A 23,584-nucleotide genomic window follows, 5' to 3' on the forward strand; every position below is an offset into this window, starting at 1 on the left:
TTTTATATTTTGTTTAATTTATATTTAAATATCTTATAATAGTTCAATGGAGTAGATTATTATGCTCCATCACATTCTCTTTGCCTTGTTATATTATTTTTAATCCATGTTTAAGCAGCATTTATTAACCTTTTTGGCTAAAGACTGCAATTGACATATGGCTGTTCTCATTGCATTTACAGTTTGACCAGCAGGTGTCGCTAGAGCACAGTGTTTCGAGACCTTTAAAATTCGAACCTTTTTTTTCAGTTGACTCCTGTTCTGCAATCACTATAATGCAGGGTGTTTGGAGTTCTGAATGATGGATTGGTTTTGCTTTGACAGTTACTGGTGTGTAAGTCATTTCTTCTGTGGCTACACCAATGCATCTCTCTGAAACAGTGATGTCAATGTCAGAGTAGAAATATACTCTAGATGTACTCTCTAATATAATAATTCTGTACAGTTCTCCAGCATGAAAAGCATGTGCCTGCCAGAGAATGCTAAGAACATGTCGCTGCAACCCAGAGACCTCCAAGTCGGAGGAGCCTAGGTGGAGGCCCTCAAGTTGAGCTGACCTTATAAACAAACCATTTGGACATGTGGTGCTCACATCCAGCTCCACCTCTCTAGATGTCATGGGTTGACCTTGACCTAGTCCAGCTCCACCTTTGTGTATCTAATGGATGGAGGGTTAGAGTTATGGAGTGTGGTTGGACCTTCTAGCTCCACCTACTATGCTCAAATTACGTCCAGACAGGAGGTGGTAATACCTATAGAATGAAGACAGAAAACATTCCAGTTTTCCCGCCTTGGAGAAGAGCCAAACCTGAGGAAACATGTCCTGTCATGCAGGAATACTGCAGTAACTCCTGATGTGATTGTTAGATTACAGCAAGCTGGTTTTCATATGTTAACTGGAAGAATTCGATTCATTATTTTTTGTGTAATTTGGTGTTTGTTACATTACAAGCTATCAGGGACTAGATTGTTTTAGGTTTGAGAAAAAAAGTGTAAGAAAAGTGATTTAATAATAAAAGCTTCATAAAGTGAAATAAAATTGTTTATTGTGTTGAATTCCACTCAGTACAGTGTTCATGAAATAATGCTGAAATACAGTGAAATGCACAAACACTGTCGCTTGTTTTTAAGGCAGCTGTAGCACAAGCTCAAGTTTTCATTTCAAGTATTCAGACAGGTTTTTGAAGATTCGTAGGCAATAACATGATAAGACGGCAGTGTGCAAATAAATAACTAAAAAATAATACATTTTTACATTCTGCTTCAGTGATTCTCAACTGGTTTCATTTCCAGACCCAAATTTTACATCAGAAATGCTTAATAATACTAAAGTCAAAGTAATAATACTAGAAATTCTACTATGGGTTAAGTTATAGTATTACTATGAGCTGCATATTCATTATTAACATTAAATAGGCTGAATATGAAACTTTCAGTTTCTAAATTCATGCATGTTCAAAATAACTTGTCCTTCAAAACTATTTCACTTACAGTATCTATGATTACAGTAAGATTGGTACCATTTTAATATTTGCATGTATTGCTTCTGTCTGAGCAATATTTGAGTCGTGAGACACCAGTTGAGAAACACTGCTTTATACTGCAGTCAACCTGAATTATTGTTGACTAAACATTAAAAGTATTTTGCTCCTTAGCTCATCACAACACTTGAGTACACTATGTCATCTTCTTCATTACATTTCTGTAAGAAAACACAAAAATAAAATCAGGAACAGCCCTGATGCCATAACTACACATGCAAAACTGGAGAAAGAGGTGAATCTTTCAGAAAATAACAAATTATAAACGGTGGTCTGTGATTAATATTGTTCAAATGGAGGTTGGAAAGTGATTAAATCAAAAACTTACTTCAGTTCAATAAAAAGTTTTTCTTAGAGTTGCTGTTTAGCCAAAACAATCTCTGTCCATTCATTTTCCTATTATCACTGTGAAGCTGCATTGAAACCAATCTGTATTGTGAAAAACGCAATATAAATGAAGATGACTTGACTTGTTCTTGTGAGCAATTCTTAGAGGCTCGATAAATACGGGCCCTGCTGTGGTCTTGTTTATAGGCTAGGGGTCTACACATGCACTGAACCAATGTGGTTTTGTTTTGCTCAATCATCACTTAAATATTAACTTAATTATCTCACTGCAACAGCATAAATGTTTCTTTTACTCTGTAGTGTGGACACTCGAGGATGTTCCTGTGGGGTTGAAAGGGTAAAAGGTGTAAGATAAAAAGACACACCCACAAAATGTATTTTAACAGTAACAAACTGTAAGTTAAAGCACAGTTATATACTGGCAACACTGTTGCCAGTAGTTTACTGTAAAATTGAGTTTTGTGGGTCACCATTGTGCTGAAGAGTAGAGCCTGTGCTTAGGTTCAGGAGAAGATCAAGAGATATTGATGATATGCTGCATGTTGTTTTATTTAACAGATGGTGACTGTGTTTCTGCTAATGCAGTGAAAATCTCTTTATCTAAAATGTTTTTAGTTAACTTTAATGACGTAAGTTCATAGTAATAGTATGCATGTTATTAGCATATTAGTTTGTACATTAAAATGGCAGTCACACAATTTGAGGCAGCCAGTTTCTGCAAATGAAATGAGGTAACACAAGTTTTAATTTAGTGCATGGTACCTTTTCAGTAACATACTGTAGATTACAGTAAATAACTACAATCAACAGTAAATTTTACTGTAAAAAAGCCTGGCAAGGTCTAACAGCGTGGTCCAGCCTGAAAATAGCCTATGTTCTTTTTTTAACGGTATTTCTGCAATTAAAACAAAAAAATAATGCTGAAACAGTTCATGTCAGATTTTAACTATATTTCTAGTAGATTTTAGCTAAATTTTTTTTTTTTTTTTTTTTGAGACGGTATTATAGTGATATATTGCACAAAGATAATTTTTCGTCACATATAATTTTATGCTGAAATAAATTAGTTCTTCAAATAATCTATTTAATTTCTTTAAACGCTGTAAGCGCTGTTATATTGCTGCAGGCAGCGCTAGAGTCATTCGTCATCTCTTCCTCTGTGTGAGGAGAAACACTGAAGTTTTGTAGAGGACACATCGTTGTTTATCCGCTCGAAAACACATTCTCAGCAGCGCTATGAGGACATTATTTATCAGAAATCGTTTGGATATCTTTTGAGGAATATGATTTTAAACACTGCTTTCATATGCATTCTGATCACAAATGGTAAGTCGGATTTAATATCATGCGACGCGGCAGAACTGGAACAGAACTATAAACACATGCAAATACATTTTGTACTTTCTAAATGCTTTGTCATTCAAATTGTTGGTTTGTTTTTCAGTTAGAAACACCATATTTAAACTCTTACGACTTAATTTAACAAAACTTACTACGTTTCTTCCTTCTTTATTTAAAAAACAACAAACAGACAATATTCCTTTGTTTGAATGTGTGTCAGGTGTGTTTTGTGTTGAGGATGAAGTGAAGTCAGTGTCAGTGATGGAGGGAGAATCTGTCTCTCTAAACACTGATGTTCAAGTACAGAGAGATCTTCTGATACAGTGGATGTTTGGACCTCAAAACACCCGAATAGCTGAAATCATTAAAAGGGACCAAATGAACTATATATTTGTCAGTAATGATGGGATATTCAGAGACAGACTCCAGATGGACAATCAAACTGGATCTCTGACCATCAGAAACATCAGATCTGAACACACTGGACTTTATGAACTGACCGTCACCAGCAGCAGAAAAACACTGAAGAGATTCAATGTTACTGTCTATGGTGAGTAAACTGAATCATGTCACAAATGCTATAATTACTAATTATTATTTTGTAATTATAGACTGAACTGAGTGTGCTGAATAATAGTTTAATTAATGCAAAATTGAAATGGCAATTCAATTCAAATGCCCAAAATTGCAGCCGAATTGATCTACAAATTGTCAAAATAATAAATAAGATAATATGCACAATAGCTGTTTTAATGCTCAATCAGTGTCTTAGTTTAGATGCAGGCATTTCTTTTTCTTTTTTCTCAGCCTTGCATTTACATTTTTGGTTTCTCTTTGATTAGTTTGGCAAGAAAACATCTGCATCATGTTATTTTTGTTATTGATTTCTGATAATAATAATAATAATACTGAGATAAAACGTACATGTTCACTCATGTTTTCCAGCTCCTCTACCCATTCCTGTCATTTCCAGTAACTCTTCAAACTGTTCTTCATCATCATCATCAAGATCATCAGTGTCCAGATGTTCATTGTTGTGTTCAGCTGTGAATGTGAGTCATGTGACTCTCTCCTGGTACAAAGGAAACAGTTTATTGTCCAGCATCAGTGTGTCTGATCTCAGCATCAGTCTCTCTCTACCTCTGGAGGTGGAATATCAGGATAAAAACACCTACAGCTGTGTGCTGAACAATCCCATCAGAAACCAGACCAAACATCTCACATCCAGTGGACTCTGTCACACATGTGAAGGTACGTCAGCACTGAGATTACAGTCTCCTGACCTCTGTTGATTGGAATATCGTGTAGGTTTATCTTTGTGAGCTGTAACCTCAACACATTGCCAGTTTTTTTGAATAATTTCTTAAACTGTGTGTTTTGTGTGTCTATTAGGGCTTAAATTACATTAAACACCTCAGGCAGGTCAGCATCATGTCAAGCTCAATAGTTACGAGTTTCCAGGCGCGCAGATGGCACTGGGGACGGGGGGGACATGTCCCCCCCAGATTCATAGTGACCCGACCCGTCCCCCCCTACCAGGCACGTGCACAGATAGGGCTCAACCTGTGCAGAGCACATGCCCTTTTTGTCCGTACACTCCGAAGTGCCCTTTTTTTGGGAGGTGTTTTATTTTATTTATTTATTTTCTAGAATAAATCAATGGTATTGGTCACTCTTTACGTCTGTCTGTCTGTCTGATTTACAAATATATTTAGCCTAATAAAAGTATTAAAAAGAGCTTGTGGCAAGATCATTTTGGATCCGCACAAACTGTCAGTCAAACCTCTTAACTCCGCCCCCTGAGTGCCGCGAACTGAAGTTCCACAGCAGCTGAACGTCTTGCAGCGGTAAATAAATATTTTGTTGAATGTTTGAATAAGTAGGCTACAACGTTGCCCTTTTTCAGTTTTCAGCACATGCCCCTCAAAAGGTCTGTGCACGGCCCTGCCCCCTACCCAGCCAGCACAGCATGGTGGGGCCCAGATGGGTGTCACCTGGGCTGCTTAACTGGGGCCCAGCCAGTTTTGTCCACGGTTTCCATGGAGGCCCCACATGGGTTAGCCCAGATGAACTGAACACTGCTCAGTGTGCACACTACAGGCTGTTAAATGTAACACAGAAACATGCTGGAGTTAATGAGATAATTAGGTGATAATGAGCAGAATCACCAAAAGACAGAGAAAAAACTATGACTTACTTCAACCACAACCTTCAATGAAATCAACTGAAGATAAAAGACATTAAATCATTCAAGATCTGATTAAACATCTCCACAAACAGCATTACCAGCTTCACTTATTACTAACCAGACTGACTTTATTTCTGACATTCATCTACAAAAGCTCTTATTGAGAATTACCAGAGGTTTAGATGTTGATGATTTGTTGAAAATAAGTTTGTTTTGATGTCACCGTGATCGAGGTCAGCGCTTACTTCAGTTAGGCAGTTTGACTCTTAATTGTTCTAGCAATAATGTTTCTTAGGCTGCTCTTGCTGTTTGTTATGGCAAAAAAAGCAAGTTTTGTTTAGCTGTTGTCAGCTGTTCAATGATATGACTCTAATAGTCATCATATTATGGCTTTGTTCATAGATTAAAATGTTATTCATTTTGTGCTGGATCATCTCCAGAACAACTAAAAAAAAAAGTTACAAAAATCAGAGCAGAAGAATATATCTGAAAAAAACAATGGACATTAAATATTTTAAAACACCTGCAAAACTTGTTCACACACAGACATCAAGAATCAGTGTATGATTCTCAACAATGGTGACATGCCACAATGCATTCTGGGTGCCTTACACAAAACTCATCCATGGCTCCCAGAATGCATTGCAGCATGAAGCATGTCACCGTTGTTGAGAATCATATGCTGATTCTTGATGTCTGTTTAAGTGAAGCTTGCAAGGGGTTTTTAGTGAACAATGTATTTTTCAAACTTTCTAATTAAAATATTTCTATTGTTGTATTCAAGAAAAGATCTAGCACAAAGTTAATCATTTTTTGCTCATAAAAAGCTCAGTCACTACATCAGTGAATTATGCCACTAAATGATGACTACATCTTTATCATTTAGCAGGTGATCACATTGTCTCTTGCTTTTATTGCCATAACAATCAGCCAGAGAATAAATTAAAAGTTATAGGTAAGAGTCAAACTGGCTAACTGAAGTAAGCGCTGACCTCGATCACGGTGACATCAAACAAAACTATTATTTTCAACAAATCATCAACATCTAAACCTCTGGTAATTCTCATCTTTTGTAGATGAATGTCAGAAATAAAGTCAGTCTGGTTAGTAATAAGTGAAGCTGGTAATGCTGTTTGTGTAGTTGTTTAATCAGATCTTGAATGATTTAATGTCTTTTATCTTCAGTTGATTTCATCTAAGGTTGTGGCTGAAGTTGTAGTTCTTGTTTCTCTGTCTTTTGGTGATTCTGCTCATTATCACCTAATTATCTCATTAACTCCAGCATGTTTCTGTGTTACATTTAACAGCCTGTAGTGTGCACACTGAGCAGTGTTCAGTTCATCTGGGCTAACCCATGTGGGGCCTTCATGGAAACCATGGACAAAACTGTCTGGGCCCCAGTTAGGCTGCCCAGGTGACACCCATCTGGGCCCCACCATGTTGTGCTGGCTGGGCATGGTCGTGACAGATTGCTGTAGATCCTCAGCTCAACCGCTCGTAAAAAACGATCATCTCTTCCTATTAGTCCATGAACATGAGAATGAATGTTGTTTCAAACACGGAAAGACGTCAATATACACCATTTTTCAAGTTTTACTCCACCGAGGTTAATCTTTTAACTACTGGCTGCTTTGACGGACAAAATGGCGGATGCGGCGTTCTGATTGGTTAGATCGCTTGTCAATCAAACTCCCGGCGAAAGGTCAATTGACATATGGCTGTTCTCATTGCATTTACAGTTTGACCAGCAGGTGTCGCTAGAGCACAGTGTTTCGAGACCTTTAAAATTCGAACCTTTTTTTTCAGTTGACTCCTGTTCTGCAATCACTATAATGCAGGGTGTTTGGAGTTCTGAATGATGGATTGGTTTTGCTTTGACAGTTACTGGTGTGTAACTCATTTCTTCTGTGGCTACAACAATGCATCTCTCTGAAACAGTGATGTCAATGTCAGAGTAGAAATATACTCTAGATGTACTCTCTAATATAATAATTCTGTACAGTTCTCCAGCATGAAAAGCATGTGCCTGCCAGAGAATGCTAAGAACATGTCGCTGCAACCCAGAGACCTCCAAGTCGGAGGAGCCTAGGTGGAGACCCGCAAGTTGACCTTATAAACAAACCATTTGGACATGTGGTGCTCACATCCAGCTCCACCTCTCTAGATGTCATGGGTTGACCTTGACCTAGTCCAGCTCCATCTCTGTGTATCTAATGGATGGAGGGTTAGAGTTATGGAGTGTGGTTGGACCTTCTAGCTCCACCTACTATGCTCAAATTACATCCAGACAGGAGGTGGTAATACCTATAGAATGAAGACAGAAAACATTCCAGTTTTTCCCCTTGGAGAAGAGCCAAACCTGAGGAAACATGTCCTGTCGTGCAGGAAAACTGCAGTAACTCCTGAAGTGATTGTTAGATTACAGCAAGCTGGTTTTCATATGTTAACTGGAAGAATTCAATTCATTATTTTTTGTGTAATTTGGGGTTTGTTACATTACAAGCTATCAGGGACTAGATTGTTTTAGGTTTGAGAAAAAAGTGTAAGAAAAGTGATTTAATAATAAAAGCTTTATAAAGTGAAATAAAATTGTTTATTGTGTTGAATTCCACTCAGTACAGTGTTCATGAAATAATGCTGAAATACAGTGAAATGCACAAACACTGTCGCTTGTTTTTAAGGCAGCTGTAGCACAAGCTCAAGTATTCATTTCAGGTCTAGACAGGTTTTTTAAGCTCCGTAGGCAGTTCTTGTGGGATTATGAAGCTGTTTTTGACTCCACTCTTTCACAGATCATGTTAACTGACAATAACATGATAAGACGGCAGTGTGCAAATAAATAACTAAAAAATAATACATTTTTACATTCTGCTTCAGTGATTCTCAACTGGTTTCATTTCCAGACCCAAATTTTACATCAGAAATGCTTAATAATACTAAAGTCAAAGTAATAATACTAGAAATTCTACTATGGGTTAAGTTATAGTAATACTATGAGCTGCATATTCATTATTAACATAAAATAGGCTGAATATGAAACTTTCAGTTTCTAAATTCATCCATGTTCAAAATAACTTGTCCTTCAAAACTATTTAACTTACAGTATCTATGATTACAGTAAGATTGGTACCATTTTAATATTTGCATGTATTGCTTCTGTCTGAGCAATATTTGAGTCGTGAGACACCAGTTGAGAAACACTGCTTTATACTGCAGTCAACCTGAATTATTGTTGACTAAACATTAAAAGTATTTTGCTCCTTAGCTCATCATAACACTTGAGTACACTATGTCATCTTCTTCATTGCATTTCTGTAAGAAAACACAAAAATAAAATCAGGAACAGCATTGATACCACAGCTACTATGGAAGAGGATTAGGGCCAAGCAATAATAAAAAAATAAAACCATCTTGAGATTAAACTCATTAAATTTCCAGAAAAAGGTCTAGATAAAATGTTGAGAATAAACTCATTTAATTACGAGAAAAAGTCGTTAAATTACAAGAACAAATTCGTTAAATTATGAGAAAAATTCTTATAATTTAATGACTTTTTTCTCGTAATTTAATGACTTTATTCTCAACATTTTATCTCGACTTTTTTCTCAAAATGTAAAGATTTTTTCTCGTAATTTAACAACTTTTTGCTCATAATTTAACAAATTTGTTCTCATAATCTAACAACTTTTTTCTCATAATTTAATGACTTTATTCTCAACATTTTATCTCGACTTTTTTCTCAAAATGTAAAGATTTTTTCTCGCAATTTAACAAGTTTTTTTCTCGTAATTTAATGAGTTTATTCTCAACATTTTATGTAGATTTTTTTCTCGAAATTTAACAATTTAATCTCGAGATGGTTTTATTTTTTTTTATTATTGCTTGGCCCTAATCCTCTTCCGTACAGCTACACATGCAAAACTGGAGAAAGAAAATAAGAAATTACAGACAGAAAATCAATCATAAACTGTGGTCTATGATTAACAAAGTTGAAAGTAAGATGTTCTGCTCCCAAACTGGCATTTTGCCTGAAACTTCTCTTTCAAGATCAGTGACAACTGATATAACTTGACTCTAGAAAACCAAAAAGATGTTCATCCATCCCTTTAATTGTCAGCCAGTGTCACTCTTAATAATTTGTGAATCTACACTCTTTTGTGTGACACGATTGCAGAAGTTCAGAACATGACTGTTTTTGTGGCTCAGTGTCAATGTATAATCCTTTTATATTTGAGAGGAAGTTCTGAGAGGGACATTATGCCTAACAATGGTGTTTCCTATAAAATCAGAATCCAAATCCCTGAACGAGATGGTTCACGCATCCGTCCAAACTGACAAATGACAAAAGAAAAAAAATGGTAGCAGAACATCTCACAACTGAGATGTCTATGAAAAATTAACCAAGTTTTCATGCATCTAGTCTGGAACATATATGACATGATCTGCACACTCATGATGTGTGATCATGCAAGTATATGCACACTACGAAGATACAAAAAAACAACAACTCACAAATCACAAGATTTTAGACATGATACAATATAAGCAGCAAAGACAACAGCAACAAAGTCTCGCTTTTGATGCTCAATCAAAAAGAGTAAAACAGCATCTCTATAAGTTACATAAAATATCGACAGGGTTACCAGGTATTCACAACAAAACTCGCCCAATTACTACTCAAAATTAGCCCAATTGCATTTCAGGTGGGTGCCCCTAGTAAAAATTGCACTCCAGAGGGTAAAATCTGCATAAATAACATGTTATTTGGGGTCACTTTAACCCGTGGACATGAAAAATAACCTGCAGTAACAGTGTAAAAGTCCAATTTCGCAGGAAAACACTGAACACTGAATATCAATATCATGAAGCTTGATATTGATTATATCTATTTTTGATAAAAGTGATTAGAGTAATTGTGTCCAGTCTGATCTTCATAAAACATCCATATCTGAACATAAATATAAACAGCCAAGTAAACTAAAAATGGTTAAATTATTTATATGTGGACATTTGGTGTCACTGTTTGGAAAGTACAAACAGCAGGTGTTTGATGTAACATCACTACAGTAACCTACAGGGAAATTTACAACAATGCATAAACATGTTGATGTAAATGACATTATTTTTTTAAACCATTTATTCCTCAGAGTATATATGATGGAAGCTTGTTTCCGCCACAGAATAAAAAAAAGGTACTTTACATCTCTAAATTGTGAGTTTGTCTCACAATTCTGAGAAAAGAAGTCAAAGTAGTTTATATCTTGCAGTTTTTACTTTATAACTCGCAGTTGTGAGTTTATATCTCACAATTACAAAAAAGTCAGAATTGTAAGATAAAAAGTCTCAATTATATTTTAAATAGTTTTATTCCGTGACGGAAACAAGCTTCCATAATACAGTATATAGCTTCTTTTCTTTAAGGGATTTGGAATCACAGGTAGAGCAGGTTTTTTCTTCTGTTAACTGACAAACTGCTGTTTTTTCAGTCTGTTGCTGCCGAGGTATTTGTCCTAATCTATTCCTATCCAATCAGATTTGTAAAGATTTGAAAACATAGTAAGAGGTGTAGACCCTCCCTCCTCCTCCTCCTCCTCCCCCTCCCCTCCGTGCTTCCTGAAACAGTCATGAACGCGCATTTAAAATGTAAGTAGCTTGCGTATTGACGCTGCTTGTCGGTTATTGGCTGGAGCATGTTTATTATGTTTTGTGGTCCAGGCTGCACCAGTTTGTCTTTGTTGCCGTTTTTGGAGCTTGTGGCGACTACAGAGACCACATTTTTTTTACAGTGAGTTCAGGAGACAGGCAGCTAGCAGATAGTGAGGAGATGTTTGCTGTATGTGACAAAAAATGTTTTGGCATAAAAACGTGTGACTTCGCTTAGAGCACCTTTAAGTATACTTATAGAGGTGTTCACATGCTTGTGATACAAATGACATCTTTAAATGAATCACTAGCATTAAAGCCAACATCATCTATAATTCAGATGAATAACACAGAGCAGAATCTTTGCTTAGGCTATGATAAGAAACAAGCTAGCACAGACAGGCAGTGAGATTTCATTTGATCGTGAATGATGGATCAACTGGTGCAGAGCTTCGTACAGGCAGGCAGCGAGACACAAACGCACACAGAAGTACCGTATCTTACCGTATTCTGTAAATGACGTGCACAGAATGTTGTTGTAGCATAATGTATTTCTTCACTCTCAACTGTTTTAATAATAATCACATTTGAACTGTAAAAATTATACATAAACCTGAAATGATGATACACAAGACTCATTTCAACTGCAGTAATACTTGCCATTCTGTGGTGCTTGTCTACGGTTCTTGATGTGCCAGAACACAATCCCTCCACAAACTGCAGTTATGGCCAGCAATAACAACAGCACACCAACTACCACTAGTATATATGAATGGTGGCTCTGTTCTGTAATTAACACACAGAAAATAGTATACAGTATATATTAGTCCTGCCAGTCTGATGAGACGCAAGATTCAGATCAGGGAGATAAATTAATCTATTACACAACTGGAGAAACTCGTAACTATTGAGCTTGACATGATGCTGACCTGCCTGAGGTGTTTAATGCAATGTAAGCCCTAATTGGCACACAAAACACACAGTTTAAGAAATTATTCAAAAAAACTGGCAATGTGTTGAGGTTACAGCTTACAAAGATAAACCTACACAATATTCCAATCAACAGAGGTCAGGAGACTGTAATCTCAGTGTTGACGTACCTTCACATGTGTGACAGAGTCCACTGGATGTGAGATGTTTGGTCTGGTTGCTGATAGGATTGTTCAGCACACAGCTGTAGGTGTTTTTATCCTGATATTCCACCTCCAGAGGTAGAGAGAGACTGATGCTGAGATCAGACACACTGATGCTGGACAATAAACTGTTTCCTTTGTACCAGGAGAGAGTCACATGACCCACATTCACAGCTGAACACACCAATGAACATCTGGACACTGATGACACTGATCTTGATGATGATGATGATGATGAAGAACAGTTTGAAGAGTTACTGGTGATGACAGGAATGGGTAGATGAGCTGGAAAACATGAGTGAACATGGAGGTTTTTATCTCAGTTTTATTATTATTATTATTATTATCAGAAATTAATGACAAAAATAACATGTTTTCTTGCAAAAAAAAAAAAATCAAAAAGAAACCAAAAATGTAAATGCAAGGCTGAGAAAGAAATGAAATGCCCATATCTACACTAATACACTAATTGATCATTTAAACAGTTATTGTGCATCTAATTTCTTGTTTTGACAATTTGTAGAACAATTCAGCTGCAATTTTGGGCATTTGAATTGAATTGCCATTTGAATTCTGCAATAATTAAACTATTATTCAGCACACTCAGTTCAGTCTATAATTACAAAATAATAATTAGTAATTATAGCATTTGTGACATGATTCAGTTTACTCACCATAGACAGTAACATTGAATCTTTTCAGTGTTTTTCTACTGCTGGTGACGGTCAGTTCATAAAGTCCAGTGTGTTCAGATCTGATGTTCCTGATGGTCAGAGATCCAGTTTGATTGTCCATCTGGAGTCTGTCTCTGAATATCCCATCATTACTGACAAATATATAGTTCATTTGGTCCCTTTTAAAGATTTCAGCTATTCGAGTGTTTTGAGGTCCAAATGTCCACTGTATCTGAAGATCTTTCTGTACTTGAACATCAGTGTTTAGAGAGACAGATTCTCTCTCCATCACTGACACTGACTTCACTTCATCCTCAACACAAAAAACACCTGACACAGCAAACAAAGGAATATTGTCTGTTTGTTTTTTAAATAAAGAAGAAACGTAGTAAGTTTTGTTAAATTAAGTCGTAAGAGTTTAAATATGGTGTTTCTAACTGAAAAACAAACCAACAATTTGAATGACAAAGCATTTAGAAAGTACAAAATGTATTTGCATGTGTTTATAGTTCTGTTCCAGTTCTGCCGCGTCGCATGAAATTAAATCCGACTTACCATTTGTGATCAGAATGCATATGAAAGCAGGGTTTAAAATCATATTCCTCAAAAGATATCCAAACGATTTCTGATAAATAATGTCCTCATAGCGCTGCTGAGAATGTGTTTTCGAGCGGATAAACAACGATGTGTCCTCTACAAAACTTCGGTGTTTCTCCTCACACAGAGGAAGAGACGAATGACTCTAGCGCTGCCTGCAGCAATATAACAGCGCTTACAGCGTTTAAAGAAATTAAATAGATTATTTGAAGAACTAATTTATTTCAGCATAAAATTATATGTGACGAAAAAGCATCTTTGTACAATATATCAATATAATACCGTCTTAAAAAACAAAAAACAAACAACAACAACAACAACAAAACTAATACAGTCTCAGCTAGAATCTAGTCAAAATCTAACATTAACTTTTCCATTAAACGTTGTTTTTTAATTCAGAAATAGCGGGCCTAACCTATGGCAACGGAGCTTCTCCTTTATTTAAAAGGCTGACTTTTTTCCGCGATATTTTGCGTTGCACCCCCTCCCATTCATAGTAATACGAGTGCACCATATTGGTATATCTGAAGTCTTTGAATATATGCACTTGTTTATTTGAAAATCCCCCTATAGTCAATATCCATGAAAACCAGTCTTTGATAATCAAAATGTCATATTTAAACGTTTTTTTCCCCCCTGTGAAAATATTTTCTTCATGTCTTAAAATAGCTTGATTGTAACTACACCCTTGCTTCATTAAATTCCATGATTATGCAAATTAGTCCCCGCCTCCTCTCAATCACACCATCTCAGAGATCCACTCGGTCAATTTCACTGTAAATGCTGCATAATGGAAAGTGGAAATAGCTGCTGTTTTATTATGTTTGAACCAGAACTGATTCTGAAGAAGTGGAAGAGCACATGAATTTGTACATGTTTTGTCTACACATTTTCACCGCAGAGGGTCTTTAAGAACATGCAAGATCGAAAAATATGGCTAATATTGTTTTTATTTGCATGAAACCATGTATAAAGAGAGTGTATAGAGAGAGAAAAAAGAGAGTGAAATTAATTTATTGAACTCAGCGAATGCTAACCTGTGTTCACACTTTCTAGAGATTTTTGACACACTGGGTTCTGGTAGCCCACTATTTCCTGTAGATCAATGTCAAGTACAGTAATGTGTTAAATCTGTGTTTATCAGAATTAACAGATGTGTTATTGGTACTGAATATAATTCAAATAAATGGTTTCAGGCCTAACCACTGCATGCAAATATGGAAATTATCATGATGTACACTTATTATTAAAAGGAGACTGAAATCGGAACCACATACTAGCATAATAGAATAGAAAGCCATAGAAAGAAGTGGTAAAAGTACTATGAGTCGTATTATGCAGTTCTGAATTCAGCAATAGAAGTTAAAAAACAGAGGATAGTGTGCTATTCTGAACTAGGACATCTGTACTCATACTGCCACCTGATGTTTGGGAGATCAAGGCTGACCATGTAATGAATCTTTAACATACATTTTGCATGAAGCCTGAAGATACTGATACAACTGACCTGAAAATCTCACATTATGAAGAAATACAGAAAAAAAGAGATTTAAAATAAAAAAAAAATAAGTACATTTTCTAATGCTTTTACTTATGTGAAGGTCATGCAAACTTGCCTAAGAAGAACAGAAGTGGTCAACTGCCCAAATGCACAAACACCAACCACATACATCCCATAATAGACAAGTTATCATTAAACTGCTGTGCATTACTGAAAACAAAACAAAACCACATCGGTTCAGTGCATGTGTAGACCCCTCACCTATATAAACCAGGCCACAGCGGATCTCGCTCTGACTCAGAAACTGAGTGTGTCACAGTGCATGTAAAGACCCTGTTGATTCCACTCAGAGTTAAAAAAAAAACCCAGATGAGGCCTTGAGCATGTCCACTAAGCAGAAAAAAAACTATGTAAAATCAATTTTTTTGTGTGTTTATCCTTATATCTCGAGGAAAACACCAGCTTTCTGTATGGGCAATGAACTTTAGATGCACATCAAGGATGTGGGAATGATTTAAGAAGGTGGTGAGACAAATTTACCCTTTTGGGAACATTCAAATTTTATTCATCCCCAGAGAAAAAAAAAGTTTTGCATCTTCGGTTGAAAATTACATTTTAGTATCAACAATTTGATTACCAATTTGAATAATTTAAATTTAATCAAGCTTGAGGCCATTGCTGCATTTTAGCAGCATGAAACTGATCAAAAAAGTACAGTGCACGTGTCGCTCTGGTTGTGTTTTTTGTCATAACATTACTTCAAAGTCCTCCTGTTTATAGACCTCCGTTTTCAGGTTAAAAAGTTGTGAGAATAATATTTTCATAACATTATTGCTGGATTAAATCCGTTACTGACAGGCCTGGTGTTTAAAACAAGAAAAAAGGATTCAGCTGTTTATCATGTCATGGCAGTTATTTACTGTAAATTACACACTTAGACGTTTATCTCCAAACTGTTAAGTCAGCGTCAGATGATAGCAGTTTATCATGTGGGCTTTTATTGCATCAACTGCTTGGCTTTCAGTTTTTTGGCGTTTTTTTTTTTTTTTTTCCATTGACGCATGGATATTTTAACTCTCTATATAATTTTTTTACACTGCTGGCACACCACAACTTTCATAACAACATGTTAACTCTGTTTTATCATGATGAAGAAGCAGTTATCTTTTTTTTCTCTGGTCTTTCCCGTAATGCATTAGCTACTTGATATCAGCTTTTATTTCACTCAGATGATTCACTAAAGCTCTTCACAGATGATCACAGGGCTTGAGTACTTCCTGCTGACTGGATTTTCATCTCTGAAAATGATAGTTGAAGTTCCCCGTTTTTGATCTGAGTTCTCTAAAATCTTATAAATATTTTCATGACTGTGACAGTTGGAATAAAAACATCAGCATATTTAAAGTAACTCTCTTTGAGAGTTGTTACATGAAGAAATTGCTAAACCTAAAATCATTTGTAGGCCTGTGTTAAATTGGAGTCAGTCAAACAAATAGTCAAACTTTGCCATTTCAGCTCTGAGAAATTCATGTACTCCCTCCCTCTACTTCGGTTTCTACATCTCTCCATCTCCTACATACAAACCACATCCTGACCACACCGTCAAGAGAAACAGAATCAGCACGTGACTATAAAATGATAAATAAACAAAAAGAAACACCTATTTCAAATATTACATAATAGTTTTATGTAATTTTTTGTAATATTTTGTCATATTATTTACCCAACCCTACAACACATATGGAGAAATAGGATTTTGTCTGTGATAGTGTGCATTTACATGAAATATAGTATATATAAGCCAAAACATTATGACCAGTCACAGGTGAAGTAAATATCACTGATCATCTCCTAACAAGGCTGCATATTAAGGTCTGGGTAGATTAGATGGTAAGCAATCAATCAGTTCTCATAATCAGAGTTTTGGATGCAGGACCAGGGCCAAATTGTTATGGCAAGGGACTGGGTCAAAGTTTCTCTAACACGTCAAGGCTTGTGTGTTGCTCTGGTTAGCAGGAGTGAGAATTTACCAACAGTGTCTGATGAGGAACAAACCACAAACCGAAAACTGGCCCTGCGTTCCAATGTCCATACTATCCATCCTAAATAGTATGTGAGATTAAAATAAGTGTGTCCCAAAGCATAGTATGTCGAAAAGAGTATGCCAAAAGTCCCCGGATGGTCTACTATTTCCGGTAGATTTTCAAAGTGTGGATCCGTGCACACTATAAAGGCTAATATTGCCCACAACCCATTGCACGTTGGACGAGGATTCAGTTCAGAACCACAAACACGATTAAAAAGTGGTAAAAAAAACCCTACAAAACATGGCGGATATGTGCGATCGACGCCGAGAGGTTTGACAGGCTAATAATCAGTTCAACCTGATAGAAAATGTATATTTAATGTTATCCGTGTTATTTTTCATCTGCAAATACCAATGTGCACTTTAATAAATATCAGAATGGCCATTAACTTTAAAATGCATCATTATGCATTAATATGAGGAGAGTTCTCCACATGAAAGACTCGCGACTGCAGATCAACGTGCTGCATTTCTCTCCGATACGGTAGGAAATTAGCTAAATGAAATGTGGAGGATGTAAGATGATTGACAGGCCAGTTTACGGTAACAGGATGCGACAGAGAGAAAAGACTCGATTGTATGACGTGATCGTATGTCCCAAAGCTTGTCTACTCTTTTGCTACACACTCAAAAGTTTTTGTTCACAGAAAGAGAACATACTTTTAGGGCGTAGTATAAGTAGGCGAATTGGGACGCAGCATGGACCTTGGAGCAGTGGAAGAAGGTCACCTGGTCCTATGAGACCCATTTTCTTTTACATCACATGTCCACTGTGTACATGTGCTCTGTTTACCCTGGGAAGTGATGGCAGCAGGATGCACTGTGGGACGACAAGCCAGTGGATGGAGTGTGATGCTCTTCAATGTTCTGCTGGGAAATTTTGGGTCCGGCCATTCACATGGATGTAAATTTGATATCTACCTAAGCATTGTTGCAGACCAGCTCCACCTCTTCATGACAATGGTGTTTCCTCATGGAAGTGGCCTCTTTCAGCAGGTAAATGCACCCTGCCACACTGCACACATTGTTCAGCAATGGTTTGAGGAACATGATGTGGAGTTCAAGGTGTTTCCCTGGCCTCCAAATTCCCCAGATCTCAATCTAATTGAGCATTTGTGCGATGTGCTGGATTTGATTCACAGTGGCTCCACCTCGCTAACTACATGACGTGAAGGATCTCCTGCTGATGTCTCGGTGCCAGATACAACAGGACACATTCAGGGTGGGTCAGAGCTGTTTTGGCATTGCACAGTCATATTAAGCAGGTGGTCCTAATGTTTTGGCTAATCTGCGTATCTACCTTTTTCCTACGCCACATGATTCTCTGCGCAAATTATAGGTGTAAGTTCCGTTAAACTGTAAACAATCAATGAAAGAGTCTGTCTTTTTTCATATTTTTACAGTGGAATACAAAAGGAAAAAATAAAATTATCATGAGGAAATGAAAGCAGTGATGAAAAGAGCTCTTGCCATAGATATTCTTTTTTGTCACTTTAAAATACCAAGTGTTATGTTATTCTCTCTAAAAACAGAACATGAAGGACATTTTACAGATCATTCTGACGGATAAGGATTGTTAGTAGCGTAAACTTATTATTTTAAATGATTTATTTTAGTCTGTTTGAGTGGAACTTCCCCAAACTGAAAGTGCCATCCATTAATCTAAAATGCTGTAGGCTTGTTACGTAAAAGGTGGATATCGTTTCAGGTTTTCTTCATGAGTTACGGAAATACAGATGTGAGCACAAATCCCGTCTCATCTGCTTCCTTCTATATCCTCCCACAGACTTATGTTTCATTTCTGTCAAATGACTATTTCATGAGCATCATCCCATTGTGCCTGCATTAAATCACTCTTGTCGCTTTTCTTCTCACAGTACGAAGGTCAGTAAAGTGATATTTGCACACCTGGAGTGTATTTGTACTACCTGGAATCAATCCACACACATCAAACATCTCCATCTGGTCTGCGGCTCATGATGAACAGAAAAAAAATGTGCGAGGAAAGGGAGGGTTTTATTTCCAAACCATCACACAAACTGAATTTACAATAAAGAACAAAGTCCTAAAGGGCAGAGCAGCTGTCACGCAACTCAATGGAGCTTTTGATGAGGTTTCAGCTTCGAGAAAAAACACGAATGGCGGGAAGCACCCATCAAACTGTATTTCATTAGACTCTACAGGTGTAAAATGATCAACCAATGCTCAGGTCACCTTACAAAGATTGTTGTTTGTCTTGATTTTCTTTTCTCTCTCTGGGAATTTAGACAACCACTCTCTTGAGATATTCAGTTCGTTATATATCGAGTTTCACTGTTGTCTGTTGTTCACAGCTGACACTTTTTGTCCACATCCAGGATCCAGGCGATCTACAAGAAAGAAACATTCACCATCATAACATAGATAAACTTCTGAGCTGACAGGAAGTAGGCCTTCAGAACTTCATCTGTTCATAAATGTGAGATATTTAAATAAAATCAGTAAAAGTGTTTGCTGACCTGTGGCAGATCTTCCGTCTGAAGACAGTAGATGATCTGAGTGTATTCTGACATGATTTGCTCTTCTGTGATTGTCAAGTCTGCAAACACAAAGGTGTGAGTGGAAATTACAGGTGAGTAATAAAAATGCCATCATCTCTGCAACACTTTTTACAACATTTCAAATCCCTCTGCTCTCACCATCACTGAAAATCCAAACCTATGTTGATTCTTGTTTTATTACGAGTTCTGTCACATTCTCTTTTTGCCAGCAGATTCTCCTCTGTTCATTTAAACACAGTTTGTTTAAAACAAAATTGATTTCCCAGAGGTTCGAGATTAGCTTTAACTTTTCTCGCTTGTTGTGACTACTAATCTATGCTACTTTCATACCTTACATGCATCAAAGTAGCCAGAGCAACTGTCCTCTGTTTACAGATATGACGAGACACACACAGACGAGTGATGCATGTATGCAATGTCCTGCGAAAACTATTCAGTCAGGTCTAATATACAGTACAAACATATAGAATAGGCTTACCATATCAGTGTGAGACAAAAACATGTTTTGGAAGAAGGACTGATGATGTATTTAGTCCATAGACTGTAAAAAAATATGGACGTAGTGTCCGTGACATCACCCATAGAGTTCTGAACAGCAGTTTTGACGCGAAAATGAGGCCGCTGCCATCTTAGCTGCACGTGACCGCACGTCACTCACAGATAACTGAAAATGGGCAAAGAGGCGGGACGAAGTTGGAGCCCATGCGACTTGTTTCTGAAACCACGCCCGCCCTAGCTATTCATCTTAGATACTATCTAAATTCAACACCAGTAGGCTAATTAATTTGTGTGGGGTGTGCAAATAACACAAATCAAATGGGATTTCATACCTTTATAATATATTATAATATATTTATACATACATATATACAATATGTATATATATATATATATATATATATATATATATATATATATATATATATAAAAAACCTATATATGTACCAGATGTATATATCTCAAATGTTCTCTCAAAATAATGAGCCTGTGTCCAAAGTATAATTTTTCAAAATAGTGCAGCAGTTTTAGTTATATCGAAGCAGTGCTGTCGGAATTGTATATCCTCCTGGTATTGTCATTGTAGTAAATCTCAGGAACAAAACTTTTAGCCAATGCCACGATGATCCAACAACGTGTGTTCCGCATGCGAGCACATGTACACAGACTGACATCTGTCTCGAGTATGCATCAAGCCATATATTGTATAAAATAATACAGAAAAAAGCACAAATACGACTGAGATGCCAAATTCAGTGGCTGAAATGAGCTGCTGAGGTAACATGACGGCTCACAGACAGCAGCGGCATACCTGTCACTCAAGTGACCACGCCCTTAATTATGTAGAACTTTAAGGCTTAATATAATTTAAACAGATGAGCTATAAAAAAATTCACCCCCCTCAGAGTTGTCATGAAGGGCAAAATTCACAGTATAGACCAAAACCACAATATGAACCAGACTGTAAACATGTTTTTTTTCTGCTGTAAACTTGGCCAATTTAACATGATGGTCTATGAGATTCTGCTCTCTTTTGGAGCCTGTCCCTAGCGGCCAGTCGATGAATTGCAGTTTAAGTCACTTCCGTATTGGCTTCACGAGAAACAGGGGGAGGTTGCCGCTTGATTTAGTCATGTTGTGAAAAAAAAATTACATAGTGCACCTTTACCATCAGTATGTTACATAGTTTCCTGCCATCTAGTGGAAAATGATAACATGACAATAGACAATAATGGGAGTTTACATGACAGTGCTGAGAATTGTATTGAGAACTTGTAATACATTTTTATAAACATAAACCATTTTATAAATGGAATAAAATGTTTTATACAGATATATAATTTTTATATATAAAGAAAAGCGTATCAATATAATATTAATATAATGCCATATGGCGAACTCTGTCAGTTGTTGGTAATACTTGCCTTTTTGCTGCACTTGAAAGAATTTTCTGCAGCAAGTGTTAATCAGTATAACAGCAAACATGAACACCAACAGACACACACTGACTGTTATTATCAGAGTAAAATATGAACGATGGCTCTGTTCTGTAATACACATACAGAGAGAAAAACTTTCAGTCTTTCCATTATGAATTCAGACAAAAAAATATGACGTCACCCTATAAATAGAAAATATCAGTTCTATAAAGAGGAATGTTATGTTGACGTACCTTCACATGTGTGACAGAGTCCACTGGATGTGAGATGTTTGGTCTGGTTTCTGATGGGATTGTTCAGCACACAGCTGTAGGTGTTTTTATCCTGATATTCCACCTCCAGAGGTAGAGAGAGACTGATGCTGAGATCAGACACACTGATGCTGGACAATAAACTGTTTCCTTTGTACCAGGAGAGAGTCACATGACTCACATTCACAGCTGAACACACCAGTGAACATCTGGACACTGATGATCTTGATGATGATGAAGATGATGATGATGATGATGATGAATAACAGTTTGAAGAGTTACTGGAAATGACAGGAATGGGTAGAGGAGCTGGAAAAAATACAGAAAAAAATGATGAATATCATCTCAAATGAAAATGAGGCAGATCATTGTCTTAATCTGACAAATATTTGTCAAGTCTGAATGTATGCTTTCTTGGAAAACAAAGCAGAACACTGACATGTAAATGTGAAGCTGAGAAGAAACACAGGATGTGTACAATATAATGCTAAGAACATTTGTGACATGATTTATATATTTTACTCACCATATACAGTAACATTGAATCTCTTCAGTGTTTTTCTGCTGCTGGTGACGGTCAGTTCATAAAGTCCAGTGTGTTCAGATCTGGTGTTTCTGATGGTCAGAGATCCAGTGTGATTCTCCATCTGGAGTCTGTCTCTGAATATCCCATCATTACTGACAAATATATAGTTCATTTGGTCCCTTTTAATGATTTCAGCTATTCGAGTGTTTTGAGGTCCAAACATCCACAGTATCAGAAGATCTCTCTGTACTTGAACATCAGTGTTTAGAGAGACAGATTCTCCCTCAGTCACTGACACTGACTTCACTTCATCCTCAACACAAAACACACCTGAAACAGCAAACAAAAACAAAAATACCTAAAGAGTGCAGTTTTAATTAAAACAGATTAACTTAGAAGAACAAGTCAAACACGTAATAGAACATAGTTGAACTCCATAAATACCTAAAATTAAATGAAATCCACTTACAATTTGTGACACACACACATAGACAGAAGAAGGCAGCGTTTGACATCATATTCAAAATGGCTCTGAAAGCGAAAAACTCCTCATGGTGCTGCGGTGCGATGAACAACAGACATTAATAAAATAATCCAACTACACGCCCCACTTTCTAAAACTCTCAAACAGAATTGTAAAATTCTGAACAAAGTAGAACACATTGACCATGCAAACATCTGAGAAACAAAATGTTCTGTGGAGTAATTATAGCTACTGACCTAAAAAACAGACCAGAGATTTTACCGCAGCTGTTGGCGTCAGACAGCATGAACTTCACATAAAAAAAAAACTGAAAAGACAATAGCCTACTTTTTCTGACTTTAGAGGTTTAAAATAATACATATACAGCGTATTTTCATACAGAAGCAATCTCATGGATGTTTATTTTTTTTCATTGTCAATCTGTGTATCAAACTGTTACTTCTACTCTTGTATTCAAAAGAATAATAAAAAAACCCTTCCCATAAAATCAACAGACCCACTGTGAAGTTAACAGAAACAAGATTCATAGTACAACCAAAACTAATGCCTGATTCTGGGATTATAAACAATGGAATTAATGCTAATGAATAGTCTTGCATACATTATTAGATGAAGGCCTCTTTACCACCTCATCTCTTCCCAGTGCATCCAACTACATACAAGTTTAGTGGAGACAAACACAGTCAGTACAGAGTGAAAGTTCAGAAATGTTTATTTTGCAGCAAATACACAAAACACAGCATTTACAATAATGACATATATACACACACATTTATAATAATACTGAAAGCTTC

At 36.5% G+C, this 23,584-nt stretch overlaps 2 protein-coding genes across 3 annotated transcripts; one reads left to right on the plus strand and one right to left on the minus strand.

Annotated features, from left to right (window-relative positions):
- The first annotated feature begins 3,092 nt into the window (after positions 1-3,092).
- Positions 3,093-5,237, plus strand: LOC137028165 (CD48 antigen-like). The gene is made up of 5 exons (XM_067396935.1): positions 3,093-3,215; positions 3,451-3,780; positions 4,176-4,457; positions 4,770-4,817; positions 5,137-5,237. Exons 1-5 carry the CDS (start codon positions 3,173-3,175, stop codon positions 5,235-5,237), a joined length of 804 nt encoding a protein of 267 aa, XP_067253036.1. The 5' UTR covers positions 3,093-3,172.
- A 2,869-nt stretch (positions 5,238-8,106) lies between these two features.
- Positions 8,107-13,542, minus strand: LOC137027895 (CD48 antigen-like). 2 transcript variants are annotated; one of them, XM_067396503.1, is made up of 6 exons: positions 13,424-13,542; positions 12,869-13,198; positions 12,162-12,479; positions 11,722-11,847; positions 11,566-11,627; positions 8,107-8,730 (listed from the first exon to the last, which is right to left on the minus strand). In XM_067396503.1, the coding sequence occupies exons 1-6, from the start codon at positions 13,464-13,466 to the stop codon at positions 8,680-8,682; spliced, it is 930 nt and encodes a 309-aa protein (XP_067252604.1). In that variant the 5' UTR covers positions 13,467-13,542; the 3' UTR covers positions 8,107-8,679. The 2 variants fall into 2 exon arrangements, with proteins under 2 accessions (XP_067252604.1, XP_067252603.1); XM_067396502.1 differs by lacking the exon at positions 8,107-8,730 and having other exon boundaries at positions 11,076-11,627.
- Between the last annotated feature and the right edge of the window lie 10,042 nt (positions 13,543-23,584).

This window comes from Chanodichthys erythropterus, chromosome 10, assembly GCF_024489055.1.
Source record: "Chanodichthys erythropterus isolate Z2021 chromosome 10, ASM2448905v1, whole genome shotgun sequence".
NCBI lineage: Eukaryota > Metazoa > Chordata > Actinopteri > Cypriniformes > Xenocyprididae > Chanodichthys > Chanodichthys erythropterus.